This window comes from Oncorhynchus tshawytscha, unplaced genomic scaffold (assembly GCF_018296145.1).
Source record: "Oncorhynchus tshawytscha isolate Ot180627B unplaced genomic scaffold, Otsh_v2.0 Un_scaffold_1072_pilon_pilon, whole genome shotgun sequence".
In the NCBI taxonomy this organism is placed as follows: Eukaryota; Metazoa; Chordata; class Actinopteri; order Salmoniformes; family Salmonidae; genus Oncorhynchus; species Oncorhynchus tshawytscha.
Window position 1 is genome coordinate 187501 of NW_024609709.1, and position 24043 is coordinate 211543.

Genomic DNA, 24043 nt, shown 5'->3' on the forward strand with positions numbered 1-24043 from the left:
TGTGTTAAATCAGTGTTTCCCAAACTAAGTCCTGGGGACACCAATAAGCGTACATTTAGTCATTACCCTTGCACTATAGAGCTGATTCAAATAATCAAAGCTTGATGATGAGTTGGTTGTTTGAATCCGCTGTGTAGTGCCTGGGGAAAAAAATAAATATGCACACAGGGGGGGCCAAGGAGGACTGGGTTTGGGAGCAGGTTGTAATTAAACTAACACAAGTACTGTACCTCTGTCTGTAACTAATGCTTAGCTATTGATTAATGTAGCATTACTGTACCTCTGTCTGTAACTAATGCCTAGCTGTTGATTGATGTAGCATTACTGTACCTCTATCTGTAACTAATGCTATTGATGTAACATTACTGTACCTCTGTCTGTAACTAATGCCTAGCTATTGATTAATGTAGCATTACTGTACCTCTGTCTGTAACTAATGCCTAGCTATTGATTAATGTAGCATTACTGTACCTCTGTCTGTAACTAATGATTAATGTAGCATTACTGTACCTCTGTCTGTAACTAATGCTTAGCTATTGATTGATGTAACATTACTGTACCTCTGTCTGTAACTAATGCCTAGCTATTGATTAATGTAGCATTACTGTACCTCTGTCTGTAACTAATGCCTAGCTATTGATTAATGTAGCATTACTGTACCTCTGTCTGTAACTAATGCCTAACTGTTGAGTAATGTAGCATTACTGTACCTCTGTCTGTAACTAATGCCTAGCTATTGATTGATGTAGCATTACTGTACCTCTGTCTGTAACTAATGCCTAGCTGTTGATTGATGTAGCATTACTGTACCTCTGTCTGTAACTAATGCCTAGCTATTGATTGATGTAGCATTACTGTACCTCTGTCTGTAACTAATGCCTAACTGTTGAGTAATGTAGCATTACTGTACCTCTGTCTGTAACTAATGCCTAGCTATTGATTGATGTAGCATTACTGTACCTCTGTCTGTAACTAATGCCTAGCTATTGATTGATGTAGCATTACTGTACCTCTGTCTGTAACTAATGCCTAGCTGTTGATTGATGTTTGGCTCTGCCTGCTGATAATGCAGTGAGAGGAGGAAGAGAACACACAATCATAGCGATGATCCATGAGGTGAACTAGAGAAAAGGGCTGAGGTGTCAATAAATACAGGTTGCATCCCAAATAGCACCCTATTCCCAAGTGCACTACTTTTGACCAGAGCCTTAATGGGTATAGGGAGCCATTTGGAACGCAGCCTGTATTTACTGACACCTCTGCCCTTTTCTCTAGTTCACCTCATCTATCATCGCTATGACGCCCACCTCTCTGACAAACTGACAAACTCCACTCAACTTCTATTGGTCGGGGAGTCTGGAAGCTGTGGGTCTAGTTCTGGTCCTTCACACTAAGCTACTGCAGCCGGTAACACACATTCATCATTTCAAATGGAACAAACGCTCTGCAGGAAATATATTCCACACAGATTTATTACCGCAGTGAGGTCCCATGTCTTCAAAGGCTTTCATCAAATGTCTCTCGCTTTAGAAAAACTGGTCAGTGAATACAAAGCGCCATCAAATCAGCGAAGTGCTGATCCTAAATCCTCAATCCATTTTAGTAGTCATATACAATTGCCGATAAACAATTATATGCACAAAAGCAGAAAACCAAACAGATCATTTGTACCAAGTAATTTAAAATGGAGCGAGCCGAGGCACACTACTGGCTACAGCCGATGTGTCCAATCAGGATCTAGCCAGTGGGAATGAAATGTAATTTCTCCTCAAATGTCCATAGGACATTACAGCACTACCGTGAAGAGTGTGTATTATTCACCATTTGTGCAGAAGGGGTCTTGTGTGCTCAGATGTGTGAATCTGTTCGGTGTGTGTATGTGTGCGGGTCCCATTGTGAAAGTGGTACGTCAGTGTGTGTGTATTTAGAGCATATTCTCTCTCCATACCCTCAAAGGAGTCCAGTGTGTGTGTGTGTGTGTGTGTGTGTGTGTGTGTGTGTGTGTGTGTGTGTGTGTGTGTGTGTGTGTGTGTGTGTGTGTGTGTGTGTGTGTGTGTGTGTATGTGTGTGTGTGTGTGTATGTGTGTGTATGTGTGTATGTGTGTGTATGTGTATGTGTATGTGTATGTGTATGTGTGTGTGTGTGTGTGTGTGTGTGTGTGTGTGTGTGTGTGTGTGTGTGTGTGTGTGTGTGTGTGTGTGTATGTGTGTGTGTGTGTGTGTGTGTCCTCTCACCATGCGTTCAAAGGGGTCCAGTGTGTGTGTATGTGTGTGTGTGTGTGTGTGTGTGTGTGTGTGTGTGTGTGTGTGTGTGTGTGTGTGTGTGTGTGTGTGTGTGTGTGTGTGTGTGTGTGTGTGTGTGTCCTCTCACCATGCGTTCTAAGGGGTCCTGTGTGTTAGCAGCTCTGTCCAGCAGCTCGCTGTACTCCAGCTCCTCACACAGTCTCTGCAGGGTGTTGAGGGGCTCGTTCAGCTGAACAGGCATAGCCACCTGTATAATTATAAGAACACATTTACACAGCAATCACAAAGCTAGATTCGGTCACCTTCATAAGAAAACAAATGTAGTAATAATGTAATAATGTCACGTAAACCAAATAGAATAATGTAAGTAAAATAATAAGACATTTAGTAATGTTTAGAGCTCTACGTAGGCAGAGACAAATCACAAACACAACAAAAAACCAACACAGTTGACAGAAATAAACCAACACAGTAGACAGAAATAAACCAACACAGTTGACAGAAATAAACCAACACAGTTGACAGAAATAAACCAACACAGTTGACAGAAATAAACCAACACAGTAGACAGAAATAAACCAACACAGTTGACAGAAATAAACCAACACAGTTGACAGAAATAAACCAACACAGTTGACAGAAATAAACCAACACAGTTGACAGAAATAAAGCTATAAGTCCTTGGATACCTTGGAGAGGTCTTTCCCTATGTTGTTCTTAAGGATGTTCCATAGACTGATGTTACTGGTGTTAGGGCTGGCCGACGGGAGGCACGACCTGCGTCTTCTCAGAAGGGCCCCGTTCTCTTCACAGCCTGGAGGGTGGAGGGTTATGATCAGGATATTAGTGGTCATAACTACTGTATGTCAATACGTAACCAGGAAAACAAGTCCCAAATTGCACCCTAATGTACTAGTGTTGAACAGAGCTATGAGCCCCGGTCAACAGGAGTGCATTATACTGGGAATAGGGCGCCACTTGAAACACACATGGTAAAGTGTCCCCTTACCCGAGTTAGGTCTCTCCGTCTCGTTGCTGAAGTTGTCCATGGAGATGTTGTCGCTGACGTTGTCACTGATGTATGAGTCATCATCAGAGGCCTGCAGGATAAAGAATAAATCCCAGATTATCATTAGTGGTCAAATATACCTTTTTTTTTTACAGCTCCCACCTGAGAGATGCGAGAACCAGGAAACAGGAAGCTGTCAGGTCCCTTTCAACATCCTGTCACAACATATGGGAACATCCTAAATGGTGCCCTAAATAGGGAATAGGATGCCATTTGGGATGCATTCAGTGGGTTTGAGAACGGAGGGGGAGGCAGACGGTCGGTCCCAGAGAAGACACTGACTAATGTACACCTCAGCTCCTCTCCTCTCTGCAGTAAGGGTATGTTATTTTTAGATGGGGGTAATTAACTTTCACACAGGAACAGAAAACATACTGAACATGTCCTGTAGCTCAGAGCTCTGACTGGAGGTGCCTCATTAAGTCTGAAGCCAGAAGTTTGTCCAGACAAAATATCTTCCAGTTCTCTGTCTGTTACTCCTCTCTCCACCTCCTCCCTCCTCTCTTTCTCCTCCTCCATCCTCATTCCCCTCCCTCCTCTCTCTCTCCTCCTCCCTCCTCTCTTTCCTCCTCTTTCTCTCCCCCCTCCCTCCTCATCCTCCCTCCTCCTCCCGCTCCCTCCTCAGTCCCCTCCCTCCTCATTCTCCCTCCTCTATCCTCATCCTCCTCCCTCTCCTCCTCATCCTCTCTCCTCATCCTCCTCCCACACCATAGCCTCCCCTTGCTCCTCTTCCTCCTCCTCCCTCCCCGATCCTCCCTCCCTCCCTTTCCTCCTATCCCTCCACCCCTCCCTCCTCCTCCCGCTCCCTCCTCCTCTCCTCCTCCAGTATTGACTGGTTTCAACAGCAAAGAGAGAGAGCTGACCTCCGAGGTCAGACACTGACCTCGTTTTCTGAGGAGCTGGCAGACAGTAGAACCTCCTGAGCATCGAAGAACTCTGACAGAGACTCTGTGATGGACGCTCTGCTCTCATTGGACGCCTGGTGAACTAGGGGGTGGGATCCATCGGTGGAGTCTTGCTTCTAATAAGAGGAGAACATAATGTAAGTTAGGTTTAGGCTTAAATTAATTCAGTTAGGTATAGGCTCAGATTAATTCAGCTAGGTTTAGGCTTAGATTAATTCAGCTAGGTTTAGGCTTAGATTAATTCAGCTAGGTTTAGGCTCAGATTAATTCAGCTAGGTTTAGGCTTAGATAGATTTGAACTCATTCTCCTGTTGTTAGAACTTTCAAAAGGAAGAAACATTACTGTCTGAAACAATAAACCATGATTAAACATGTACATTTCCAAAGAAGAGCGTGACGGTGTGAATTGAACACACATACAGGTTGTGTCTCAAATGTACATTATTCCTGTTATAGGACAGTACTGTTGACCAGGGCCCAGAGGGGGACCCAGACAGTACTGTTGACCAGGGCCCAGAGGGGGACCCAGACAGTACTGTTGACCAGGGCCCAGAGGGGGACCCAGACAGTACTGTTGACCAGGGCCCAGAGGGGGACCCAGACAGTACTGTTGACCAGGGCCCAGAGGGGGACCCAGACAGTACTGTTGACCAGGGACCAGAGGGGGACCCAGACAGTACTGTTGACCAGGGCCCAGAGGGGGACCCAGACAGTACTGTTGACCAGGGCCCAGAGGGGGACCCAGACAGTACTGTTGACCAGGGCCCAGAGGGGGACCCAGACAGTACTGTTGACCAGGGCCCAGAGGGGGACCCAGACAGTACTGTTGACCAGGGACCAGAGGGGGACCCAGACAGTACTGTTGACCAGGGCCCAGAGGGGGACCCAGACAGTACTGTTGACCAGGGCCCAGAGGGGGGACCCAGACAGTACTGTTGACCAGGGCCCAGAGGGGGACCCAGACAGTACTGTTGACCAGGGCCCAGAGGGGGACCCAGACAGTACTGTTGACCAGGGCCCAGAGGGGGACCCAGACAGTACTGTTGACCAGGGCCCAGAGGGGGACCCAGACAGTACTGTTGACCAGGGCCCAGAGGGGGACCCAGACAGTACTGTTGACCAGGGCCCAGAGGGGGACCCAGACAGTACTGTTGACCAGGGACCAGAGGGGGACCCAGACAGTACTGTTGACCAGGGACCAGAGGGGGACCCAGACAGTACTGTTGACCAGGGACCAGAGGGGACCCAGACAGTACTGTTGACCAGGGACCAGAGGGGACCCAGACAGTACTGTTGACCAGGGACCAGAGGGGGACCCAGACAGTACTGTTGACCAGGGCCCAGAGGGGGACCCAGACAGTACTGTTGACCAGGGACCAGAGTGGGACCCAGACAGTACTGTTGACCAGGGACCAGAGTGGGACCCAGACAGTACTGTTGACCAGGGACCAGAGGGGGACCCAGACAGTACTGTTGACCAGGGCCCAGAGGGGGACCCAGACAGTACTGTTGACCAGGGCCCAGAGGGGGACCCAGACAGTACTGTTGACCAGGGCCCAGAGGGGGACCCAGACAGTGCATTAGGCCTACTTGTTGATTCCTTCGTGCCTCTGTGGACCAATTAATGATGAGGAAACAGGGAAGCCTTCCTCTGAGGAAACTCCTCTGACAATAACAGAATCACTAACTGTGTGTGTGTGTGTGTGTGTGTGTGTTTGTTTTGTATGTGTGCATGTGCGTGTGTGTGTGTGTGTGGGCATGTGTGTGTGTGTGTGGGAATGTGTGTGTGTGTGGGCATGTGAGTGTGTGTGAGTACTAGAAGCATCCAGGGATGTGATCAACAGGATCAGGCTGTACCCTATCATCAGATCTGATTAAATAAACACAACAGTGAGCTCCGGAGGGTACCAATGGACTCTGATTCTCTGTTCGTGTGTGTGTGTGTGTGTGTGTGTGTGTGTGTGTGTGTGTGTGTGTGAGCTCTTAAGGATAACAACTGACTCTGAACAGAAGGAGAGGTGTTTACAACTAACAATCCCTTCAGTCTAATCAGTTGTTGTCTCAACACTCAGCTTGATAAGTAGGAGTTGGAGCTATCAACACTAAGCATCCATATTGTAACAGTTAGGAGTAGAAAACACTACTGAACCTGTTACTCTGTAACAACTAAGGAGATGTTGTGCTGATAACCACTCATCATTACAGGGGGGCTGAACAAGCAGTGAGTGTGACAACACCTGTTGTATTGGGACTAAGGCCAGCAGATGATAATGTGTCAGAACAAGCAGTGAGTGGGACAACACCTGTTGTATTGGGACTAAGGCTAGCAGATGATAATGTGTCAGATGTTTTTATAAACATATAGCCTGTTCTCACTGGATAATAATGATGATGATCACAGTTGGAAAAGTCTGTTAAGTTCCCAGGTTTTCCCAGAAATCACCGTTTAGATTCCTAGAATTGGGAGGGAAAATGCATAAAATCCAGAATCCTCTGGAATCCAGAATCCTCTGGTACCCAGAATCCTCTAGAATCCAGAATCCTCTAGAATCCAGAATCCTCTGGAATCCAGAATCCTCTGGTACCCAGAATCCTCTAGAATCCAGAATCCTCTGGAATCCAGAATCCTCTGACACGTTAGCGGAATTTTGTAAACCTGATGATGCTGATGTGGGAGGGAGGGAGGGTGTGTCATCATGCACGTCATCATGCACGTCCCACACCCACCTGTAGGGGACCAGAGAGGTTTATGAGCCCAGTGGAGGGTTCTGGGACGCAGCTGGACTCAGCGTGAATGTTGCTCAGCCGCTCTCTCAGTTCAGAGTTCTGGGCTATAGCCTGGATGGAACAACAAACAACCAGTGTTCTGTTTCAGCACACAGCCACACACACACACACACACACACAATGCTGGGACGTATTCATTAGTGCACACCGTAGCAAAACCTTTTGCAGCAAAAGAATGAAAAACGAGTGTTTCTTATTGGACACATCCTCCGTGTTGCAGTCTGTTATCTTCTGTTTGGTGCAAAGTGAATATGACCCTGGGACACCAAAACACCACTTATCTCTACTGACTGGTATGATTCATACTTTTTTATTTTCCTAATCAAACATTTTCTATCAAACATTTTCCGCAATACTGTTTCTACCAATTCAAAAATATAAATATATGTGATTCTGCACAAACAGCCAACCACTTATAGATTGTGTCAATGGGTTCATCATGTACTGAAAACAGGTGCTGTAGGAACACACAGCTGTGGGGAAGATGTGATGAGGTGCTGAGAAATGTCTCCCCAATAAGCTCTGAGAAGACCCAAACAAGATGAGACCTGCCTCATCAGTAGTAGGAGTGGTTAAGAACAGAGGTCTTTCAAGAGTGACTTAGAGAGGCAAGACATCGAACAAAATACAATGTCACTTCCTTCCAGACACTGATATGCCATTAGGGCTGGAGGTTATGGATGAAGCCCGTCATGAATAAATTAAATAACCGTCATAACCGTTATAAAAAATATGGAACGAACAGCTGACTGAAGACGGGATGACCAGGCACTATTGTGGTTGAGTCCATTTCTGCGATAACTTGATGTAACTTTTTGTTGCTCCTTGCTGAAACAAGCAAGGTGTTTAAGCAAAGTCTTCGGTTGTTGAGACAACACCTCCCTCCCTGCAGCAACAGCACACATAGAAATAGAATGAATAGAATGGGCTTGGAACCTCTAACCCTCTAAGCCCCGCCCCCCTTGTTTACTGTTGCAACCTCGGACAACATTTTCCCGGCAAGACCAATTCCCCATTCAACCACTGGTGAAATCCCCTCACAACGATCTCAAACTGTGTTTTTAATACACAATGAAATGAAACATACACTAACATTTGCTAATCAGGAAACTCTTGGGTTTGTTGTGGTGGACTGTCACTACGATTGCTTCACGGAAACGCGGTACGATTATTTTTGTAGTGTAGCTAGCCACTGAATGTAGGGAAGTCAAATGTTCAGGCTGCTGCACAGTCACTATGGAAACTAGTCTAGAGCGCAAGGTTAACTTGTGTTTAGTAACATTTTAAAACTCTCTCCATGGTTAAAGATAGTGAGAAATATATGTAATTGTTATAAAATCTGTGAGTGTGCTTCATACAGTATACTACGGCTATGACTGGTTGTCATCTAACGTCAGGTAGATGTTGGACACCAAAGTTCCTAGAGGTTTGTCTGTTAGAAGACGCTGCAATGTTGCCGCTGCTATTGTCCCAGTTCCATTCATTTCAATTCAATATCAATGTGAGGGATTCATTTGCACAAGCTATTTGATTACAGTAGAACAAGCTAATCAATTTGTGTCTTGAGTGACAGCTTGGTAAATATTGGCACGTGAGCAGTTTACAAGGCACTAATCTAGCAAAATTACAAGTCATCTGAATACAAGTGTGACACGTGTGTGTCGGGAGTAACTTTTATGTATTGATCTTCAAAATATCATGACTTATTTCAGCAAACTGATTATCCAAGAAAGAAGAGGAATAGACGGCCAGTACGTACAGTCAATAACACAATAGAAAAATCTATATACCGTGTGTGCCAATGTAGTAAGATAAGGGAGGTAAGGCAATAAATAGGCCATAGTGGCGAAATAATTACAATTTAGCAATTAACATTGAAGTGATAGATGTGCAAATGATGATGTGCAAGTAGAGATACTGGGGTGCAAAAGAGCAAAACAAATAAAAATAACAATATGGGGATGAGGTAGTTGGGTGGGCTATTTACAGGTAAGCTGCTCTGTGATAGCTAAGCTGCTCTGACAGCTGATGCTTATAGTTAGTGAGGGATATATACAGTGCCTTGCGAAAGTATTCGGCCCCCTTGAACTTTGCGACCTTTTGCCACATTTCAGGCTTCAAACATAAAGATATAAAAATGGAATTTTTTGTGAAGAATCAACAACAAGTGGGACACAATCATAAAGTGGAACGACATTTATTGGATATTTCAAACTTTTTTAACAAATCAAAAACTGAAAAATTGGGCGTGCAAAATTATTTAGCCCCTTTACTTTCAGTACAGCAAACTCTCTCCAGAAGTTCAGTGAGGATCTCTGAATGATCCAATGTTGACCTAAATGACTAATGATGATAAATACAATCCACCTGTGTGTAATCAAGTCTCTGTATAAATGCACCTGCACTGTGATAGTCTCAGAGGTCCGTTAAAAGCGCAGAGAGCATCATGAAGAACAAGGAACACACCAGGCAGGTCCGAGATACTGTTGTGAAGAAGTTTAAAGCCGGATTTGGATACAAAAATATTTCCCAAGCTTTAAACATCCCAAGGAGCACTGTGCAAGCGATAATATTGAAATGGAAGGAGTATCAGACCACTGCAAATCTACCAAGACCTGGCCGTCCCTCTAAACTTTCAGCTCATATACAAGGAGAAGACTGATCAGAGATGCAGCCAAGAGGCCCATGATCACTCTGGATGAACTGCAGAGATCTACAGCTGAGGTGGGAGACTCTGTCCATGGGACAACAATCAGTCGTATATTGCACAAATCTGGCCTTTATGGAAGAGTGGCAAGAAGAAAGCCATTTCTTAAAGATATCCATAAAAAGTGTTGTTTAAAGTTTGCCACAAGCCACCTGGGAGACACACCAAACATGTGGAAGAAGGTGCTCTGGTCAGATGAAACCAAAATTGAACTTTTTGGCAACAATGCAAAACGTTATGTTTGGCGTAAAAGCAACACAGCTCATCACCCTGAACACACCATCCCCACTGTCAAACATGGTGGTGGCAGCATCATGGTTTGGGCCTGCTTTTCTTCAGCAGGGACAGGGAAGATGGTTAAAATTGATGGGAAGATGGATGGAGCCAAATACAGGACCATTCTGGAAGAAAACCTGATGGAGTCTGCAAAAGACCTGAGACTGGGACGGAGATTTGTCTTCCAACAAGACAATGATCCAAAACATAAAGCAAAATCTAAAATGGAATGGTTCAAAAATAAACATATCCAGGTGTTAGAATGGCCAAGTCAAAGTCCAGACCTGAATCCAACCGAGAATCTGTGGAAAGAACTGAAAACTGCTGTTCACAAATGCTCTCCATCCAACCTCACTGAGCTCGAGCTGTTTTGCAAGGAGGAATGGGAAAAATTTCAGTCTCTCGATGTGCAAAACTGATAGAGACATACCCCAAGCGATTTACAGCTGTAATCGCAGCAAAAGGTGGCGCTACAAAGTATTAACTTAAGGGGGCTGAATAATTTTGCACGCCCAATTTTTCAGTTTTTGATTTGTTAAGAAAGTTTGAAATATCCAATAAATGTCGTTCCACTTCATGATTGTGTCCCACTTGTTGTTGATTCTTCACAAAAAAATACAGTTTTATATCTTGATGTTTGAAGCCTGAAATGTGGCAAAAGGTCGCAAAGTTCAAGGGGGCCGAATACTTTCGCAAGGCACTGTAAGTCTCCAGATTTAGCTTTTGTCTAGTTTGAGAAACAGACGCCTCACATGTCCTCAACTGGCAGCTTCATTAAATAGTACCAACAAAACACCAGTCTCAATGTCAACAGTGAAGAGGCGACTCCGGGATGCTGGCCTTCTAGGCAGAGTTCCTCTGTCCATTGTCTGTGTTCTTTTGCCCATCTTAATCTTTTCTTTTTATTGGCCAGTCTGAGATATGGCTTCTTCTTAGCAACTCTCCCTAGAAGGCCAACATCCCGGAGTCGCCTCTTCACTGTTGATGTTGAGACTGGTGTTTTGCGGGTACTATTTAAATGAAGCTGCCAGTTGAGGACTTGTGAGGCATCTGTTTCTCAAACTAGACACTCTAATATACTTGTCCTCTTGCTCAGTTGTGCACCAGGGCCTCCCACTCCTCTTTCTATTCTGGTTAGAGCCAGTTTGCGCTGTTCTGTGAAGGAAGTGGTACACAGCGTTGTACGAGATCTTCAGTTTCTTGGCAATTTCTCGCATGGAAAAGCCTTCACCCACAAATGCCTTCATCCAGCTGGAAACGGCAGAAAAATCTGCCGTTTCCAGCTACAATAGTCATTTACAACATTAACAATGTCTTCACTGTATTTCTGATCTATTTTATTTTATTTTAATGGACAAAAAAATAGCTTTTCTTTAAAAAAATAATGACATTTCTAAGTGGCCCCAAACTTCTGAACGTTAGTATACATCTAGAGAAAACAAGTTGTATTAAGTGGTTAGCTAGCGTCAGAGTAAGTTTGTTTAGGCCTAGTTTTCAGAGTCATTTTTAGTAAGCAGAGAGCGTGGGCAGGAAGTGCTGACAGGAAGGCCCTAATCTCACACACACCCATGAAGTAGTTTCACTTAAACTCACAAACAGAGCACAGAGGAGTATGAACATGAACATGAGAGAAATAATGGACGTTGAATATCCCCAGGTCAGACTCCTTCTAAAAGGAGGAGAGGTTACCACAGTGATAGGGGGCTCGGATCATTATGAGATAATGCTCATATCATTTGGTATTGGAACCCACACCCTCTTCGGGGGTTAGGGGCAACTTGCGTAACGGCTCGCAGGAGCCTGTGCTTTAAGAAAGGGTAAGGAAAAATGTGTGGTTAGTGGTTGACTGAAAAAAGCCCCTTTAAGACTGAAAAATCCCCTTTAAGGGTTAAGAGCGGGATTGCAGATGCAAGATCTTGTAGAGGGAAAAAAAACACTATTGTAAAATATACTGTGTCAGTAAAATGTATATAGTATGTATAAGCTGGAAGTAGAAGCCTAAATGTTGTTGTACATTAGTTTACTCCAATTAGGGGAGGGGTGGTAGGGTTAGGGGACTGGTACTGTATGTATTTATTTAAAAACATACAGTACCAGTCTAAAGTTTGGACACTCATTCCAGGGTTGTTCTTTATTTGTACTATTTTCCACATTGTTGAAAAATAGTGAAGACATTACAACTATGAAATATCACATATGGAATCATGTAGTAACCAAAATAGTGTTAAACAAATCAAAATATATTTTATATTTCAGATTCTTCAAACTATCCACTCTTGAATGAGTAGGTGTGTCCAAACTTTTGAGTGGTACAATATATATTTTGCAGAGGCGTCAGAAAAACTTTTTTTTAGCCGATGAGTAGTGACCAGAGGGGCGTTGCTATGGCCACAGATGCAAGTGTTAACCATAAATACAGTGGGGCAAAAAGTATTTAGTCAGCCACCAATTGTGCAAGTTCTCCCACTTAAAAAGATGAGAGAGGCCTGTAATTTTCATCATAGGTACATTTCAACTATGACAGACACAATGAGAAAAAAAAATCCAGAAAATCACATTGTAGGATTTTTAATGAATGTATTTGCAAATTATGGTGGAAAATAAGTATTTGGTCACCTACAAACAAGCAAGATTTCTGGCTCTCACAGACCTGTAACTTCTTCTTTAAGTGGCTCCTCTGTCCTCCAGTCGTTACCTGTATTAATGGCACCTGTTTGAACTTGTTATCAGTATAAAAGACACCTGTCCACAACCTCAAACAGTCACACTCAAAACTCCACTATGGCCAAGACCAAAGAGCTGTCAAAGGACACCAGAAACAACATTGTAGACCTGCACCAGGCTGGGAAGACTGAATCTGCAATAGGTAAGCAGCTTGGTTTGAAGAAATCAACTGTGGGAGCAATTATTAGGATATGGAAGACATACAAGACCACTGATGATCTCCCTCGATCTGGGGCTCCACGCAAGATCTCACCCCGTGGGGTCAAAATGATCACAAGAACGGTGAGCAAATATCCCAGAATCACACGGGGGGACCTAGTGAATGACCTGCAGAGAGCTGGGACCAAAGTAACAAAGCCTACCATTAGTAACACACTACGCCGCCAGGGACTCAAATCCTGCAGTGCCAGACGTGTCCCCCTGCTTAAGCCAGTACATGTCCAGGCCCGTCTGAAGTTTGCTAGAGAGCATTTGGATGATCCAGAAGAAGATTGGGAGAATGTCATATGGTAAGATGAAACCAAAATAGAACTTTTTGGTAAAAACTCAACTCGTTGTGTTTGGAGGACAAAGAATGCTGAGTTGCATCCAAAGAACACCATACCTACTGTGAAGCATGGGGGTGGAAACATCATGCTTTGGGGATGTTTTTCTGCAAAGGGACTAGAAAGACTGATCCGTGTAAAGGAAAGAATGAATGGGGCCATGTATCTTGAGATTTTGAGTGAAAACCTCCTACCATCAGCAAGGGCATTGAAGATGAAACTTGGCTGGGTCTTTCAGCATGACAATGATCCCAAACACACCGCCTGGGCAACAAAGGAGTGGCTTCGTAAGAAGCATTTCAAGGTCCTGGAGTGGCCTAGCCAGTCTCCAGATCTCAACCCCATAGAAAATCTTTGGAGGGAGTTGAAAGTCCGTGTTGCCCAGCAACAGCCCCAAAACATCACTGCTCTAGAGGAGATCTGCATGGAGGAATGGGCCAAAATACCAGCAACAGTGTGTGAAAAAAGTATTTAGTCAGCCACCAATTGTGCAAGTTCTCCCACTTAAAAAGATGAGAGAGGCCTGTAATTTTCATCATAGGTACACTTCAACTATGACAGACAAAATGAGAAAAAAAAATCCAGAAAATCACATTGTAGGATTTTTAATGAATTTATTTGCAAATTATTCTCCCACTTAAAAAAAAATATTTTTAAGTGGGAGAACTTGCACAATTGGTGGCTGACGAAATACTTTTTTGCCCCACTGTACATAGTTGACTAGATGGGAGCTTGCATAAGGCTTATATCTATATTTTAGAACATCGGATGTTGATTATTTTGGAGGCTGCCATCACGAAAAACGGAACAAACCACTTTTCAGTTAGTTAACTTAAAAGGATACTTCTGGATGTTGGTAATGAAGCCGTTTATCTACTTCCCCAGAGTCAGATAAACTCTTGGATCCCTTTTTAATGTCTCTGTGTGCAGTTTAAAGGAAGTTGCAACGGTACAAAACCAAAGATATTGATTCGTTTCAAGCAATCAATCTTATGTCATCGTGATGACTGTAAACTTTTATACTAACATCACTAATCTGAGGTAAAAAGGATGTGTAATTCCACTCAATGTTATGGGGTGAAAATGCCAGCTTGTGTAAGGTAGTAACACAAACTGTCCCCATTAGGGAAATATACAATCATTTTACATGGCAAAATGATTCAACATGTCAATTTCAGATGATAATATATGTTGCCCACTCACAAACTATTGCAACATTGACATCTATTTCTCACTCATTTAACCATTTAGAGTTTAAAACTACTCTGAAACACAGTTGAAGCTCTAGACTAGAGACTCCATAGAGTCTGTGTAGCAGCCTGAATGTGTGGTGGGCCTTCTAATATTTTCTAATGCCAGTTGAGTTGAATCCTGCTTTTACTTCCTACTCTTACGTTCTGCTTTGGTCCTATGGGTTCACTCGCAATGGCTGCCAGTCCACCCATTATGGCATCGCTGACTTGACTGGGGAACTCCGTTCTATTCATTCTATATCTATAGTAGCACATGCAGGCAGGAGTGGAGCAGAGGAGAACATGCCCCAAACAAGCACAGCTGCAGGCTTATGGACACGTTTGTAGTGCAGAGCATTGTGCAAAGGGAAAAATATATCATCTTGCAGTTTGTTGTAATGTTAACTTTTTAAAAATGTTTTGAAGCAGGTTCTCTCATTGAGGTCAGAAGACCTCTTTCACAAGGGAAACAACAGCAAAAGAAAACCCCATCACAGTCACACAACTCTAGTGTTTTCTTACTTCCTGGTAGTTCTCTGAGTCTCAGTATAAATAACTTTAGTGTTTTCTTACTTCCTGGTAGTTCTCTGAGTCTCAGTATAAATAACTTTAGTGTTTTCTTACTTCCTGGTAGTCCTCTGAGTCCCAGTATAAATAACTCTAGTGTTTTCTTACCACCTGGTAGTCCTCTGAGTCCCAGTATAAATAACTCTAGTGTTTTCTTACCACCTGGTAGTCCTCTGAGTCCCAGTATAAATAACTCTAGTGTTTTCTCACTTCCTGGTAGTCCTCTGAGTCTCAGTATAAATAACTTTAGTGTTTTCTTACTTCCTGGTAGTTCTCTGAGTCTCAGTATAAATAACTTTAGTGTTTTCTTACTTCCTGGTAGTCCTCTGAGTCCCAGTATAAATAACTCTAGTGTTTTCTTACCACCTGGTAGTCCTCTGAGTCCCAGTATAAATAACTCTAGTGTTTTCTCACTTCCTGGTAGTCCTCTGAGTCTCAGTATAAATAACTCTAGTGTTTCTAGAGTTAAACATTAAGACCTGATAGCTAGTAAAACACACCCAAAACTCGACAAACATCAGCAACCAGAGTGGATAAACAAAAACAACAATGACACGCAAACATCAACAACGGATCATCCCACTGAGAGAGCAACTCAATACTTTCCTTCCTGGTAGTCCTCTGAGTCTCAGTATAAATAACTCTAGTGTTTTCTTACTTCCTGGTAGTCCTCTGAGTCTCACTATAAATAACTCTAGTGTTTTCTTACTTCCTGGTAGTCCTCTGAGTCTCAGTATAAATAACTCAGAGGTTGAAACATATGAAACACAATCATGTTAAAACCCACAATATAAACTCTAGCTGGGGAAGGAAGGAGGTAAGGAAGGAAGGAAGGACAGAGGGAGGGAAGGATGGAAAGAGGGAGGGAAGGATGGAGGGAACGCTGTAAAAGAGGGAGGGAAGGCTGGAAAGAGAGAAAGAAGGAGGGAGGGAAGGCTGTAAAAGAGGGAGGATGGAAAGAGGGAGGGAAGGATGGAGGGAAGGCTGTAAAAGAGGGAGGGAAAGAGGGGGGAATGCTGTAAAAGAGGGAGGGAATGCTGTAAAAGAGGGAGGGAAGGCTGTAAAAAAGGGAGGGAAAGAGGGGGGAATGCTGTAAAAGAGGGAGGATGGAAAGAGGGAGGGAAGGACGGAGGGAAGGCTGTAAAAGAGGGAGGATGGAAAGAGGGAGGGAAGGACGGAGGGAAGGCTGTAAAAGAGGGAGGATGGAAAGAGGGAGGGAAGGACGGAGGGAAGGCTGTAAAAGAGGGAGGATGGAAAGAGGGAGGGAAGGACGGAGGGAAGGCTGTAAAAGAGGGTGGGAATGCTGTAAAAGAGGGAGGGAATGCTGTAAAAGAGGGAGGGAATGCTGTAAAAGAGGGTGGGAATGCTGTAAAAGAGGGAGGGAATGCTGTAAAAGAGGGAGGGAATGCTGTAAAAGAGGGTGGGAATGCTGTAAAAGAGGGTGGGAAGGCTATAAAAGAGGGAGGGAAAGAGGGGGGGAAGGAGGGAGGCCCTGACTACAGGACTGAATGTGAGACTGTGTGTGTTCAGGTGGGTACACAGCCAGTGATCCCCAGTAACAGGCTTGTCAGCAGACACCGGTGTGGGAGGACAGGCTACCAGGGTACAATGGCAAGTCAAAAGGAGAGATGTCAATTCTCCCTGATTGAAGACCTACAGTGCAGTGACAGAGTGAGAGGTGTGTGGAGGGGATCTTACCGAGGACAGAGCGTTCTTCAGACCCATAATCCCTGGAGAGGTAGGGGGGCATGTGTCTTGGTGGTCCAGCACCTGTTTTAACTTCTCCTTCTCAGAGGTGAGAGCGCTCAGGGCTGACTTCATGGTGGCATGCACTGAGAGAATGAGAGAGAGAGAGAGAGAGCAAGAGAGAGCGAGAGAGAGAGAGAGAGAGTGATTGAGTGGGTGGGGGCAGAGAGAGTGCGAAAGAGACAGAGAGAGAGAGAGCGAGAGAGTGGGTGGGGGCAGAGAGAGAGAGAGAGCAAAAGAGCGAAAGAGACAGAGAGAGAGCGAGAGAGCGAGAGAGAGAGAGAGAGAGAGAGAGAGACAGAGAGAGAGAGAGAGAGAGAGAGAGAGAGAGAGAGCGAAAGAGACAGAGAGAAAGAGAGAGAGAGAGAGAGAGAGAGAGAGCGAGAGAGAGAGCGAGAGAGAGAGCGAAAGAGACACAGAGACAGAGAGAGCGAGAGAGAGAGAGAGCGAGAGAGCGAGAGAGAGAGAGAGAGAGAGCGAGAGAGCGAAAGAGACAGAGAGAGAGAGAGCGAGAGAGTGGGTGGGGGCAGAGAGAGAGAGAGAGCAAAAGAGCGAAAGAGACAGAGAGAGAGCGAGAGAGAGAGAGCGAGAGAGAGAGAGAGAGAGAGAGAGAGAGAGAGAGAGAGAGAGAGAGAGAGAGAGCGAAAGAGACAGAGAGAAAGAGAGAGAGAGAGCGAGAGAGAGAGCGAGACAGAGAGCGAGAGAGAGAGCGAAAGAGACACAGAGACAGAGAGAGCGAGAGAGAGAGAGAGCGAGAGAGCGAGAGAGAGAGAGAGAGAGAGAGAGAGCGAGAGAGCGAAAGAGACAGAGAGAGAGAGAGAGAGAGAGAGAGAGAGCGAGAGAGAGAGCGAGAGAGAGAGAGAGCGAGAGCGAAAGAGACAGAGAGAGAGAGAGCGAGAGAGAGAGAGAGAGGGAGAGAGCGAGAGAGAGAGAGAGAGCGCGAGAGAGAGAGAGCGAGAGAGAGAGCGAAAGAGACAGAGAGAGAGAGCGAGAGAGAGATAATGACTCCTTTAACAACAATTAGCTAGGTTTCAATAATTCAGTGTAAGGCCTCAGAGGATGTCTCCTCCATTAATAACTGAGAACCTACAATGTAGAAGTCTGGGGTTCCTGCTCAGCTGAGGGAGCATCTGATTGAGATCTTTTACCCCCTGAGTCTCAATCAGAGGTTATCACTGCCCTCCTGTCATTCACATCAACACTCTCTATCAGTTGTGTTATGGCACAGACACACATAGAGTTTCTATTACCATGCCAGGAGCCTGCAGCCCTATTGCACACTATGATGACACCACTGACGGCCTGCTGTAATAACTGCTAATGGAATGCTTCAGAGTCAATCAGCACTTCTCTGCCTCATCTCTTCTCAATGGTCTATTTTCATATTAGCATTTTTAGACAATGTTTCTATGTCAATATGTAATTCAGGGAGATGAGTCGACAGCGTCCATTTCCTATTTTAACCCAATTTAAATAGTCAACCTGACGATCTCTGAAGAATTACATACACGACATGGCCAAAAGTATGTGGACACCTGCTCGTCGAAACACCTCATGTTTCTGGGAAGGCTTTCCACTAGATGTTGGAACATGTTTCCATTCAGCCACAAGCGTATGTGGGTGTCCACATACTTTATATATACTTTATATAATGTTATTACACAAAATGCGAGTGGCGGCATACTAAATCAAAAACAAAGTGTCTCCTATTAAGATCTATTGGGTGTCTGTGACAGAGGACTTGTACATTCTCATGTCTGTTATGTCTCTGTGTTGTTGGGTTCATGACCCCAGGAAGACTAGCTGTCATCATGTCTGTTATGTCTCTGTGTTGTTGGGTTCATGACCCCAGGAAGACTAGCTGTCATCATGTCTGTTATGCCTCTGTGTTGTTGGGTTCATGACCCCAGGAAGACTAGCTGTCATCATGTCTGTTATGCCTCTGTGTTGTTGGGTTCATGACCCCAGGAAGACTAGCTGTCATCATGTCTGTTATGTCTCTGTGTTGTTGGGTTCAGGAAGACTAGCTGTCATCATATCTGTTATGCCTCTGTGTTGTTGGGTTCATGACCCCAGGAAGACTAGCTGTCATCATGTCTGTTATGCCTCTGTGTTGTTGGGTTCATGACCCCAGGAAGACTAGCTGTCATCATGTCTGTTATGTCTCTGTGTTGTTGGGTTCAGGAAGACTAGCTGTCATCATATCTGTTATGCCTCTGTGTTGTTGGGTTCATGACCCCAGGAAGACTAGCTGTCATCATGTCTGTTATGCCTCTGTGTTGTTGGGTTCATGACCCCAGGAAGACTAGCTGTCGTCATGTCTGTTATGTCTCTGTGTTGTTGGGTTCAGGACCCCAGGAAGACTAGCTGTCATCATGTCTGTTATGTCTCTGTGTTATGTCTCTGTGTTGTTGGGTTCAGGACCCCAGGAAGACTAGCTGTCATCATGTCTGTTATGTCTCTGTGTTGTTGGGTTCAGGACCCCAGGAAGACTAGCTGTCATCATGTCTGTTATGTCTCTGTGTTGTTGGGTTCAGGACCCCAGGAAGACTAGCTGTCATCATGTCTGTTATGTCTCTGTGTTGTTGGGTTTGGTGACAGAGAGAGAGTACTTACGGTTGTTAGCGACGCGGCAGAAGTCCTCCTGTAGTTTGGCTACGTCTATAGGAGAGTCCATATAGGGAGGTTCAGGGTAGGCCTTCGCAGTCCCCAGGGCTGCAGTAGAGAGGTTGGGGTTGGAGGCGTGGAGACGGACGGAGCCAGATGAAATGCAACTGGGAACCTGGGATGGAACAGGAACAGGAAGCAGACAAACAGAAATGTATCTGCCATTTTCCAAATAGTGGATGAACACACACATTTTGAGGCACAGAAGTTGCAAGTGAGGTTAAGTGAACTATCCATGAAATAAAGAACAGATACACTGATGAATGTTCCCCCAGTTCCCTCGTGCAACGTTTCGACCCGAAGGTCTCCGTCGGGCTTAACCCACGTGAAAGGGTTTTTAAAAGGCAACTATTCAAACATTTCAACTGACTGTGTTTCCTTTTACAGCACCTGCAGTGTTGTTTTCACATCTTTGCCGTAGTTTTTAGAACCGCGCCATTTCCTTGGGGGCCTTTTTTCCTTTTTGGGGGTGTCAAATGTAGAAGCCTGATTAGAATAAAATAGAAGAGAGAGAGAGAGAGAGAGAGAGAGGGAGAGAGAGAGAGAGAGAGAGAGAGAGAGAGAGAGAGGGAGAATGAGAGAGAGAGAGAGAGAGAGAGAGAGAGAGAGAGGGAGAATGAGAGAGAGAGAGAGAGAGAGAGAGAGAGAGAGGAGAGAGAGAGGGAGAATGAGAGAGAGAGAGGGAGAATGAGAGAGAGAGAGAGGGAGAATGAGAGAGAGAGAGGGAGAAGAGAGAGAGAGAGAGAGAGAGAGAATGAGAGGGAGAGAGAGAGAGAGAGAGAGAGAGAGAGAGGGAGAATGAGAGGGAGAAGAGAGGGAGAAGGGGAGAGAGGGGGAGAGAGGGGGAGAATGAGAGAGAGAGAGAGAGAGAGAGAGAGAGAGAGAGAGAGAGAGAGAGAGAGGGAGAGAGAGAGAGAGAGAAAAAGTTTATTTTAAGGAATGACTGATAGAGAAAATGATGTGTTCTATATTAAGCAGAGAACTGAAAAGATACAAGATAATTCAAAACAACTTCAAGAGAAGTCTTAAAATTCCTCCTGTCACTGAGTGCAGTGCTTTATGTCAGTAACTATCCATACGTCCTAAATGCTTCCCTATTCCCTATATAGTGAACTATTTTTGACCAGTGCACTACATAGGGAATAGGGTGCCATTTGGGATACATCCAGTAAGTGCACTTCTACATCAGTAACTATAAAAGTACAACTTGTTTCAGTAATACCTTCATCAACCTGGCATTCCTGAAGAATACTACAAAGTAAATAAATGCCTTTCATTTGCAATGTGGAATCAGATGATGAAAGAGGACAAGCTTTTAACGCTGTTTCTGGATGGAATGATAAACATGTCTGCTACATTTACATTTTAGTCATGTCCTGTAGCAGACACTCTTCTCCAGAGAGACTTACAGTCAGTGCAATCAACTAAGGTCAGTAGGAAAACATCACCACATATCACAGTTGTTATAAGTAGACTCTTCTTGGAAATAGCTGCAATCACTTGAATACGTGGCATGATGAAAAACATGTAGGCAAAAGACTACCATCATCAGTCTACAGACTAGATTACTACTGTCATCACCCTACACCATCAGTCTACAGACTAGATTACTACTGTCATCACCCTACATCATCAGTCTACAGACTAGATTACTACTGTCATCACCCTACATCATCAGTCTACAGACTAGATTACTACTGTCATCACCCTACATCATCAGTCTACAGACTAGATTACTACTGTCATCACCCTACATCATACAGACAGTCTACAGACTAGATTACTACTGTCATCACCCTACATCATCAGTCTACAGACTAGATTACTACTGTCATCACCCTACACCATCAGTCTACAGACTAGATTACTACTGTCATCACCCTACACCATCAGTCTACAGACTAGATTACTACTGTCATCACCCTACATCATCAGTCTACAGACTAGATTACTACTGTCATCAGCCTACATCATCAGTCTACAGACTAGATTACTACTGTCATCACCCTATATCATCAGTCTACAGACTAGATTAATACTGCCGTCACCCTACATCATCAGTCTACAGACTAGATTACTAATGTCGTCACCCTACATCATCAGTCTACAGACTAGATTACTACTGTCATCACCCTACATCATCAGTCCACAGACTAGATTACTACTGTCATCACCCTACATCATCAGTCCACAGACTAGATTACTACTGTCATCACCCTACATCATCAGTCTACAGACTAGATTGCTACTGTCATCACCCTACATCATCAGTCTACAGACTAGATTACTACTGTCATCACCCTACATCATCAGTCTACAGACTAGATTACTACTGTCATCACCCTACACCATCAGTCTACAGACTAGATTGCTACTGTCGTCACCCTACATCATCAGTCTACAGACTAGATTACTACTGTCATCACCCTACATCATCAGTCCACAGACTAGATTACTACTGTCATCACCCTACACCATCAGTCCACAGACTAGATTACTACTGTCATCACCCTACATCATCAGTCTACAGACTAGATTACTACTGTCATCAGCCTACATCATCAGTCTACAGACTAGATTGCTACTGTCATCACCCTACATCATCAGTCTACAGACTAGATTACTACTGTCATCACCCTACATCATCAGTCTACAGACTAGATTACTACTGTCATCACCCTACATCATCAGTCTACAGACTAGATTACTACTGTCATCACCCTACATCATCAGTCCACAGACTAGATTACTACTGTCATCACCCTACATCATCAGTCTACAGACTAGATTGCTACTGTCGTCACCCTACATCATCAGTCTACAGACTAGATTACTACTGTCATCACCCTACATCATCAGTATACAGACTAGATTACTACTGCCGTCACCCTACATCATCAGTCTACAGACTAGATTACTAATGTCATCAGCCTACACCATCAGTCTACAGACTAGATTACTACTGTCGTCACCCTACATCATCAGTCTACAGACTAGATTACTACTGTCATCACCCTACATCATCAGTCCACAGACTAGATTACTACTGTCATCACCCTACATCATCAGTCCACAGACTAGATTACTACTGTCATCACCCTACATCATCAGTCTACAGACTAGATTACTACTGTCATCAGCCTACATCATCAGTCCACAGACTAGATTACTACTGTCATCACCCTACATCATCAGTCCACAGACTAGATTACTACTGTCATCACCCTACATCATCAGTCTACAGACTAGATTAATACTGCCGTCACCCTACATCATCAGTCTACAGACTAGATTACTAATGTCATCAGCCTACACCATCAGTCTACAGACTACATTAGTACCATCATCAGTCTACAGACTAGATTACTACTGTCATCACCCTACATCATCAGTCTACAGACTAGATTACTAATGTCATCAGCCTACACCATCAGTCTACAGACTAAATTAGTACCATCATCAGTCTACAGATTAGATTACTACTGTCATCACCCTACACCATCAGTCCACAGACTAGATTACTACTGTTATCACCCTATATCATCAGTCCACAGACTAGATTACTACTGTTATCACCCTACATCATCAGTCTACAGACTAGATTATTACCGTCATCACCCTACATCATCAGTCTACAGACTAGATTACTACCATCATCACCCTACATCATCAGTCTACAGACTAGATTATTACCGTCATCACCCTACATCATCAGTCTACAGACTAGATTACTACCATCATCACCCTACATCATCAGTCCACAGACTAGATTACTACTGTCATCACCCTACATCATCAGTCTACAGACTAGATTACTAGCGTTATCAGTCTGCAGACTAGATTACGACTGTAATCATTTTACATCATCAGTCCACAGACTAGATTACTAGCGTTATCAGTCTACAGACTAGATTATTACCGTCATCACCCTACATCATCAGTCCACAGACTAGATTACTAGCGTTATCAGTCTGCAGACTAGATTATTACCGTCATCACCCTACATCATCAGTCTACAGACTAGATTTGCTACTGTCATCACCCTACATCATTAGTCTACAGACTAGATTGCTACTGTCATCACCCTACATCATTAGTCTACAGACTAGATTTGTAAGGATGTGCGCTGAGAGTCGGGAAGCAAGTTCAGGAAGTGAGTGTTTTAATAAATAAACACAACATAAAACAAAATAAGAAACATGAACAACGCACAGACATGATACAGGAGCAGAAACAATAACGCCTGGCAGCATGAGTCCATGGCTCCATCCTGCCTGACGTCCAAGGTACAGGCTGCTGGCGGTGGTGTAATGGTGTGGGGAATGTTTTCCTGGCACACGTTAGGTCCCTCGATACCAAATGATCAACGTTTGAAAGCCACAGCGTCTCTGAACATTGTTGCTGACCCAGTGCACCCCTTCATGGCTACAAGGGGTCCGACCGGGTAGTAGATGGGTGTACCTAATAAACTGGCCACTGAGCTTACAGGCATACAGCATATGGTCTGTCAGGCCAGATGGATAGTGATGACTAAAGCCTGGTCTAGGGTTGGGCGGTATCCACATTTTCAGACC

At 44.3% G+C, this 24043-nt stretch overlaps 1 protein-coding gene across 1 annotated transcript in view; it reads right to left on the minus strand.

Annotated features, from left to right (window-relative positions):
- Positions 1-24043, minus strand: part of LOC112241973 (oxysterol-binding protein-related protein 3-like) — a 128106-nt gene that overhangs the window by 18756 nt on the left and 85307 nt on the right. Inside the window, 8 exon segments of the mRNA XM_042317155.1 lie at positions 2372-2491; positions 2934-3058; positions 3254-3344; positions 4197-4334; positions 6946-7056; positions 16755-16888; positions 19419-19584; positions 19860-19955. Coding sequence (XP_042173089.1) covers positions 2372-2491; positions 2934-3058; positions 3254-3344; positions 4197-4334; positions 6946-7056; positions 16755-16888; positions 19419-19584; positions 19860-19955 — 981 coding nt within the window.